Source organism: Lagopus leucura, unplaced genomic scaffold, assembly GCF_019238085.1.
Source record: "Lagopus leucura isolate 7727_CA_CO unplaced genomic scaffold, USGS_WTPT01 Super-Scaffold_100038, whole genome shotgun sequence".
Taxonomy (NCBI): domain Eukaryota; kingdom Metazoa; phylum Chordata; class Aves; order Galliformes; family Phasianidae; genus Lagopus; species Lagopus leucura.
Window position 1 is genome coordinate 3,966,951 of NW_024962287.1, and position 9,476 is coordinate 3,976,426.

Sequence of the window (9,476 nt, forward strand, 5' to 3'; positions counted from 1 at the left end):
TGTGTCACCTCCAAGCCCATCGCAGGCTGTGTTCTGCCCATGGACTTCACACACTGTGGTTCTTTGCTGAGACGTAAATGAAAGCTTTTTTTCCTGAAAAGTGTGAGAACAGTAGGAGGAAGTGGGTGCTCTCTGCACAACACGGTGTCAGGGCTCTCGAGCTGACGTTGGATGTCCAGGTGTTGTAACTGCCAGCATTGTGACTGCTAGTGCTGTACGACTGACCAGGATCTGATAATGACAGCTGGAATGAATCCCCATGGCTATCATTGTAATCAAGTCCCTGGCCAAAATTTAATCCCTTGCACTTTTGCAACCCTGTTGCTTCCTGTTACGCTGTTGTTCTCAGGCTGAAGGCAAAACCTGGCTGAGTGTTACAGCTTCTTGGATGGCTCCTGTTTCAGTGATGGAAACAGGCTGGAATCCAGTATGTTGCACAGGCAGTAGAAGTGCATTGTTGATATGACAAGCAAGTGGCATTTTGGATGCCAAGAGATGGCGTTCAGTGAGTGAAATAGCAGCTTTCTGTTTCAGTGATAGTAATGCTTTTCATTATAGTAATAGTGAATTATACAAAGAAATGCAAACGCTGAAATTGGCCAGTTGCTGAGGTAGAGGGTGAACCTGCAGCAAAACATGTAATAGAACAACAAAAATAGAATTACAAGAAGGTCTGGGAGAATTTGGATGCCATCAGGACGGAAACACATCACCACTGAGTTTAATATTGAAATAAAAAATGGAGTCAGCAGATGCAGCACAAGTGTACTTGAACACCAAGCACCTCTGGATTTATGTAGATTGCAATGATTGCTGCTATGTGATGATAAAAGCAGGTACCTGGGAGCATTGAGGAGCCTCTGCCCTTGGAGGTTCTCAGAGCTCAGATGGAAGCAGCCACAGCTGCCTTGTTCTGTGTTGGCCGTTGGCTTGAGGTCACTTCCAACCAGTGATTCTAAGAACAACCCCAAAATTGTTCTGAGCACGTGCTACAAAATTCCTTACCCTTAGTAGCAGTGAGAGCAGTCTGCCTGCTCATTCCTTGTGGATGCAGGCAGTTGTAGCAAGCATGGATCCTAACGCCTCAGAAAAAACAGGTTTTCTTAAAAGGGTTTTTCCTTGTCTCTTTTCCATTAGTTGCTTCCTAACCTCACTCCTTGTCTTTACTGATTAACAGGCAGAATTGATGGTTCGTGTGGAGTACAGTAGTTAATATCCAACTGAAAGATCTCCACTGGTTTCCCTGTCCTCTAGCACGGAATTTGTTTTAATGGAGCTGAAGAGGAGAGTTTTTCTGAACAGAAGTTCACTGAAGAAGTGCTGTCATGCTGTGTGGCCCAGACAGCTGTTAGACTTGTAGGACTTATATTTTGTTTCCCATAAGGTAGATACCTTGCTTTATTGGCACTCAGTATAAGAAGTATGATGGCAAGAAATCAAATTGCATCTCCTTTGTTGTTGTATTTTTAATTATTATTTTTCTCATGGTATTAGAGGGCTATAAAATGCTTCTAGAGCCCAGATAGCCTATATTCCATTCTGTAGAACCATAGAATACCCCCATTTGGAAGGGACCCACAAGGATCATTGAGTCCAACCCCCAGCTCCACACAACGCCACCCAAAATCCAAACCCTGTGGCTGAGAGTGATGTCTAAATGCTGCATCAAGTCCAGCAGCTTGGGGCCAAACTAGGATTAACTCCACCTAATGCTTTCCTGCTAGTTTTATGAGTTGCTTTTGGTGGTTGAGGCTCCTGGTGATTGAGGTTTCATGTATGTACTGACAGCTTCATCCTGCTAGCAAAAATCTGTGGTTTATATCTTGTCACTTGTCTTCTCCATCGTAAGCACAGGGGAAATTCTCCCCTTTTCTTGGCAGCGGCTCTTCCTGTATTAGAAACCTGGTATCATTGGCTCTTCCTAAGATGCTGTCTGTAGTATACCAGTCTTAATCATGTGAACTGAAAAAGTGAGAGCCTCCTGGGTACCCATTCTTACGCCAGAATCGACTTCAGAACTGATGGTTCATGGCCTTATTTATGCATGCATTTATTTTAATCCTGCTTAAACTCATCATGCTGCAAGTCTTTGTTCGCTCTCTTGCCTGTTTGATCCCAATCCAAATGTTTGTGCTTATACTTAATTTTAAGTTGTCAGCTCCTTAAAGCAAGACTGTCATCCTTCATGTCTGCAGAACTGCAGAGTGATTCTCTTTTAATAATCTGCCGTGCTTCCCTGCATTACAGTTAGACTGGGTTGGAAAGTTACAGCTAGACTGGGTTGGAAAGATACAGGGATGCCCTGGGTTGTTGTTGCCTGTCAAGTTCTGCACGCTGCATGGGGGTCCTACCAGCACTGAGGAGCTGGAAGAACAGGAATAGAGCTGGATTAAATTAATCGTGTTGGTATGGTTTCTCAACAAGAAAGTAATTAATCACTGTGATTCACTCAGGCTGTGGAATGGGGGTGGCAATGTAAAGCCATGGATCATCATGTGATCGCCTTGCGTCTCAGGCTGGAGCTTTAGCTTCTACTTCCTTCATCTAGCCCATTTTCTGTAATTTAAGTGAGAATCTACTGAAATTACAGTTTAGCTGTATTCTGCCTTTATTCTTGGCTCTTCTGCACTTTTCCTTTTTGTGTCATTTTTGTCAATTTGGGCTAACAAAATGACTTGTGAAGTAGTGCACCCTCATTTGCAAACAAGGAAGCAAAGGCATGTGAAATCTCTTGACTCCAGTAATTGTAGTTCGTATCTGGCAGATCTTAGACTGTATAGTAGATTATTTTTTTTTCAATTCACCTATTTTAAGCTTTAAGTGCTAAGAAATGCCTGCAGTATGAAGAGGAGGAACGTTTTGTTGAATCAGTCCACACTGCAGCCTGCTCCTGGTGTGTGTGTACTGGCACCCTGCTCTGCTCCAGTTTGCTTTTTATGTTGTTGGATTTTGGGGTGTTAATTCTTCAGCCCAAGATCTCAAAACTCCAAATATGTTTGGCTTTGAAGCTCATCTGATTTCACGAGGTATCTGCAGACCATTCTATTGCTGCCAAACTTTCTTCTTGTGATGTGAATCCTTTTCAGCATATAATTTGCCATCATGCCATATTTTTTCCTTCCCTAAATAGCTATGGCTGAAAGATGCTCTGAGAGTACAGTGCCTGGGACATGCAGTCCTGATCCTGCACGAATCAAGAGAGCCAGGATTTCACTCCACAAGTTTGGTGTGCTAGCTTAATGATTAAATCAGCACTGTGTGTATAAAGTGAAGAAAGCAGGCAGAAAAAAACCAACCCTGCTAGTACTTACAGTGCTTTATTTTCCATACGTTCAACCAATTGCATAAACAGATGATGTTTACTGGGGACTTCTGGCTATAATTGACCCTCATCTTTTCCTGTGCACTTCCCAGCCTCTCCTCGAATTTTCCTATTGTTTCCTCTTAATCACTCCACACTTAACACTGTTTTAAGCAGTGCTTTGCTGCTGCTTGAGACCATCCTACCAACTCCCTGCAGATTGCTGTTCCCAGCTCCTCAGCCTGATTTTGCTGGCAGTTGAAGGACACAAAGATAGCTCTTCCAAAGCCTGCAAGCCTCCCAGCAGCTACAGCAGAATTGCTCTTTTCCTTTTACGTGTCCTTCAGTCTTTGGAGCGGGAATCTTCCCTCTCTTCTCTCGTACAGTTCCTTGTAGGAGGTTGCAGAAATGCAGTATTCATTTAAGTGCATCTTATTTGTGGAATTGCATAAGCTGCAACTCTTCTATCGAGAGGTGGGAGAAGAGCCATGTTTAGAGTTCCAGCAGTGCTCCCATGGCTACTTGGGCAGGAAGGGGAGCACTGCTGGCATGTAACAGCCCTTGTGGATGATTTATGGCTTTACACAAGCTTTTCCTAAACAGAGAGGTTTTCTAGAGTTGGCACCTCCTCGCTTGTCTCCATGCCCTGTTAGTTCTGTGTTCGGTGACCCGTGGTTATTAAAATTCTTATCAATAAAGGAGTTTCTGAGCAAGGTTCTGATTTTCTGTGATCATGCCTACCTACTGAACTGAGCTTAACCAAAGCAATGCTGTTCTTTTTTTTTCTTTTTTTTAAATGTGCCTAATGTATCTTATAAAAAGAAATGTGTGGAGTTCAAGTAATATTTGCCTTCAATTACAGTAATTAAGTTGTCAGGACTCAAAGTCACCAAGGGAATGAGAAAATCCTTTCCTGGTTGGCCAGGGAATAATTGGTGTTCTGGTGGCCAGTGCATTTCACATCTTGGGGTGGGGAGAGAAACGTTCTGGCTGGCAGAAGAAAACCTGGGAGACTTTGTCATTTTGCAGTGCAAGATGTCAAAATCCTTCTGTGTGTAGAAGGGAAAGGAAAAGAAAGTGACCTGGTTCACTTTGCTTTAGCAGGGCATCTATTTTTTGATCTGCGTTGGGGCTGGGATGTGTATCGTTAAATAAGACAGTGACTACAAGTGTAGCCTGGTCCACTGATTCTGTGGATTGTGTCTTGTCAAGCTTCTGCTGCAGCTCCCCTTTTGAATGCACGCTGTATTTATGTGTGTAGTTACCTTATGTGTGTAGCTACGTGTGCTTTTTTCCTTGATGTGAAACAGCTCTTTGTGGACTTCTTCATAAACTTACCTGATGGCACTCCTGCAAGAAAAGTAAATCGTTTTCATAAGTGTCCACACAAACATTACTGGAATCTCAAGTGTGGCGTTGCTTTCGTTCCACTGGAATAGCTCTCTTGAAAGCCAACGTATGAGGAAATCACTGCTCGTAATGCATCACTAATGACACAGAGTTGTGCATTCCTGCTCGTGTGAGTAAAGGTTATGGATGTATAAAGAGTCAGACCTGCAAAAACCTTACTTAGAAACCCTCACCAAACGCGTGTCAGCTTGCAGGTGAAGCTCTGAAGAGAAGCAGATGGCAGATCTGCACCATCATGCGATAGCTATAAAGCGCTGTGATAAGTGCTTTCATTTCTCCCTGTTAGCTGCTGGCCTTCTCCCCGTGCACTGGTGTATGCACTGTGAAATACACCTGCTCTGATTTGCTTGCATTTTATATCAGTCCGTGTACAGGATGCGTGGGTAGAATGGGTGCTCCCATCTGTATGTGCATTTATGAATGGAAAAAACAGTGTAGTATCTCAGTCAATGCAAAATGTGGGGTTTTCTAAAGGTGATCTGTGGCTTTTGCAGAGAAGAAGGCCATGCCACAAAGGGTCAGTTCTGAGTGCTTGGGTATCGATGAGGCTCTGGGAAGACCTCATTGTGGCCTTCCAGTATTTGAAGGGAGCGTATAAACAGGAGAGGGAACGGCTGTTTGTGAAGATGGATGGTGATAGGACAAGGGGGAATGGTTTTAAACTGAGACATGGGAGGTTTAGGTTGGATATGAGGAGGAAGTTTTTCCCCCAGAGGGTGGTGAGGCACTGGAACAGGTTGCCCAAGGAGGCTGTGGATGCCCCATCCCTGCAGGCATTCAAGGCCAGGCTGGATGTGGCTCTGGGCAGCCTGGGCTGCTGGTTGGTGACCTGCACACAGCAGGGGGTTGGAACTGGATGAGCATTGTGGGCCTTTGCAACCCAGGCCATTCTGTGATTCTATGATTCATTCTATGGTTCTGTGATCCATGTCAACAGGTCTGCATTTCATCTGCTTTTTTAGCGTGTTTGTTTTGCAAGTCAGAGATAATTAACAAGTTATGTATTTCATCTTTTCATCTTGTTGTGTTTGTTGCTTTTTCAGAGTCAGTTCTCCTCGTGCCACACATAACATCCAGCTCAATGGCTGTAGTTTGCTTTTTGTTTTATGTTTATTTGCAAGGCACGAGGTTCTTTTTATAGCCGCTCACCTGCAGCTAGAGTTCAGTAGCTATTTATTTTGTGTATGCAGAAGCCTTGTAAGATCTAACCTGCGATGTTGTTTTTGCCATCTGATAACATATGATCAAATGGAGCATGTTTAAATAACAACGTCTAGGACACAGTGACAGTAAACCAGCTACGAAACAAACATTTCTAAAGATCAGATAAGATGGAAGAGGTGCATCAGTGCTGGATTACTCTGTACATCATAAGTTGTTGCACTTCGCTCTAGGAGGTATTCTGGGGCATGGGATTTCCTTTATGCCACGGGCTAACTGGTCATACTGCATTATTTTTTATGTTATTCTGTATCTTGGAGAGACATGAGACAAAGTGAGTGTAACACACGGTGTGTGACAGTGTTATATGTAACCTGCATGAGTTGCTTAGGAGTAGGTAAACAGTAAGAAAACAAAAACAACAGAAAATCATATCCCCTTCCCTACCTGATGGGCAGAGAATCATAAAGTAGTTGGAAGGGACCCATAAGGATCATCGAGTCCAACTTGTGGCTGAACAGCCTCACTTCTGCCAAAGGCTGCCATTAATTTTCAAAGCAGCATATGGTTTTAAGTGCTTCCCATTTTTCAACTTTGTTTAAGGCCACTTTGTTTCTCTTTCTCACTCCTGCTCCTCCTTGTTCCCCTGCAGGACGAGGCTACTGATGCTGAGTCTCAGGAAGAGAAGCACAGAGGCTCCTGGCTCTCTGAGTCTACAGACAGTGCCAATACTGTGAAGAGTGTTCTCACTGTCCAGGAATATTTTGCCAAGCGCATGGCAAAACTGAAAGGATCCCAGAATGAAGCAGAAACAAAGTTGGATGGTTTGGATGGTTGCTGCCCCACAGCAGAAGCCGCCTTGGAGCTTTCAGAAGGACTGAAAACTAAAGCCAAGAAGAAAAAGAAGAAGCAGAAGAGAGATGAGGCAGAGAGTACAGAGCACTGTGAGAAGCCACAAGGGAAAAAGTGTAAGATAAGTAGCTTGAATGGGAAGGAACTGGATGCTCCTTTAAATGAATGTCACTCGAGGAAAAAGAAAAGGAAACATAAAGAGCAACATGATGGGGAAAGCATTAGTTGTGATGAAAATATGGGTGATGGAGAAATTTGTATGGGAGTATCTGATGGGGAAGATCTCAGCGTTGAGGACTCTGAGGCAATGCAAAAGAAACGCCATAAGAAGAAGCACAAAAAGCAAAAAGAGGAGGAAGAGGAGTGCACTGAAGGGATGTGGAGAAAGAAAAAGAAGCGCTGCAAGTAGGTTTAACTGTTTGTGAGTCAAACTGAGACTGTGAGGTGACTGGAACTTTATCATGCTGGATGAGGAGCCTACGTAAGCACCAGCCAGACATCAAGTTGTAATTAAGTCCTGAGTACACCTGAGCTCTTCATCCTACCAAAACCACAGATTGTGTTTAAATGTAGCTCTTACAAGGGGGCTGAGAACACTGTGACAGGCCAACATGAGCTTCAGTGCCATTTTAAATGTATCCATGTATGGGGCCAAGACTCGCATGGCTACAAATCATAGATCACAGAATGGCTTGGATTGGAAGGAACCTCGAAGATCATGAAGCTCCAACCCCCTGCCACATGCAGGGCCACCAACCTCCCCATTTAGTACCAGCCCAGGCTGCCCAGGGTCCCATCCAACCTGGCCTCCATCATCTCCAGGGGCATCCACAGCCTCTCTGGGCAGCTGTTCCAGCACCTCACCACTCTCTTGGCTACAAAGCAAGACTTGATAAAAAAGACAAACCTAAGGTTCACCTTTGAGGTGATGCAGCAGCTATGTTTTTACACAGGCAGAATCTGTACCTCCTTCAGCCCAGATTCACGCTGGTGTGACTCCATTTCAGGCAACAGTAAGCAAAGTCAGGGCTGGTTTTAACCACTGCACTTAGGACAGTGGTAAATGGCCACCTGCTGCTTCACATTGACTGACATCCTACTACTGCCTTTTCACTTCTGAAAGCTCAGCTCCTGGGAACAGAAGCGGTTTTGCAAAACTGGATGTATTTTTTTCACTGATATTTGCAAAGTTATGTGTAATTTTTTCATTGATCTCCGTTTACATACAAAATGAATGTTGTTTCTTCCCAAAATACTTGAGTCCAATTAAAGAATTATGCTTAAGTGTCAGTACTAAAGAATGAAATAAAATAACTCCCTTCATTCCCTATCCAGTAGTTAACTATTGTCAAGTAATATTAACTTTGAATCAGAGCTGCAGGAGCTGTGCCTTTATGATCCATATCTAAATCTTTGGTTCCCTGGCAACATTCATGGTACTCCCAATGATGCACCTACCATTCAAAGATGTGTTGGCTGAGCAAAGTTTTGTATGAAGGTAGGAGATCAAATAGATTTTATCTGCAGTAGTATTGCATTTACGCGTTGAAACCTTGCAGTTTACATTTGTAACCAAATGAGAGCCTGTTCCTCATTGTAAACCTGGAAAGCAGTAATGAGGAGCTGAATGTGGTTTGAAAAACATTGAGAAGACACAGATGTAATACAAAAGAATTTCCTTCAGCTGCTTTTATTGTCCATCGGGGGAAATGCAGCCCACAACACGTGGCCCACATGGCTTTGGTTGTTTTAGTTGCAGCTGAACTGGACTTCTCACTCTGTAAGCTGTGTTGGTTTGCAAGTGCACCTATCTTGCCCCGAGGACACTCTCATTCATTGCAGCAAGATGTGCAGTACTGTCAGGAAGAGCAAGCTGCTTTTCCCTGTGCTCCCTGCCAGGGTGCTGGTTTTTAACCCTTATGGCATTTGCTTTTCAGCACTATGCAGATACTAGCCAGCACGATGCCGCTGTGCTGGGCTTGTTCCCTGCCTTCCTTCAACGACAGCTCCCATGAACACCATCAGATTGCTGCACTTGGGACGTGAAAAAAAGTTATCTTCTCAATGGGAGAAGCACCAAAATAATGTTTCACATTGTATTGAAGCATCTCTGTGTTAAAGCAGATCTTCTAGTTCCTTTCTCACTATGAGTTGGAGTTTTTTTTTTGTCAGTAGGAGCCCCGCCATGTTTCCCATAATGCTGTTTTTAACTCCTAAGGAGCTGAACCTTGTGGTCTCTTTGGAATTTTAAGTTTAAAAGTTGCTAGTAAATGAATAGGGTTTCCTTCTCCCAGTACTGCTGGGTTTGTTTGCTTGTTCTATTAATCTTCCACGAGTTTCTTCGTGCTAATTCCTATGGAAAGCATTTGGCCAGATTCCAGTGTTACTTACAGAAAGAACAAAAAAAGGAATAAATCTTTAAATTTATGGTGCTACTGCTGTTAAGCACAGTCTGCCTATGATTTCAGTCTGCCTCAGATTGAAATACGGGCTACAAACGGAAGATTCTCTGTTTGTACAACAAATGGGAATTTCACTTTTTCCTGGGAAATGGGGGACTTTATTTTAATATGCCTTGGGCAGAACATGGGTGGCGGGGGAAAAAAAGTCTTTCCCGACACACTCAAATCTGAGAGAAGTGACTCACATTGCTGCACTTCTCTTTGTATGTTAGTGATCAACCAACTCTGCATCACGCAACCGAAAGCTCTTCATGCCAGATCGTAGAACCACAGAATGGCCTGGGTTGCAA

The 9,476-nt window shown here is 43.6% G+C and overlaps 1 protein-coding gene across 1 annotated transcript in view; it reads left to right on the top strand.

The window, feature by feature from the left end:
* Nucleotides 1-7,476, top strand: part of PINX1 (PIN2 (TERF1) interacting telomerase inhibitor 1) — a 58,880-nt gene extending 51,404 nt beyond the window's left edge. The window contains exon 7 of the mRNA XM_042883577.1: nt 6,525-7,476. Coding sequence (XP_042739511.1) covers nt 6,525-7,133 — 609 coding nt within the window. The 3' untranslated portion in view covers nt 7,134-7,476. The remainder of the gene's footprint in view (nt 1-6,524) is intronic.
* The last annotated feature ends 2,000 nt before the right edge of the window (nt 7,477-9,476 follow it).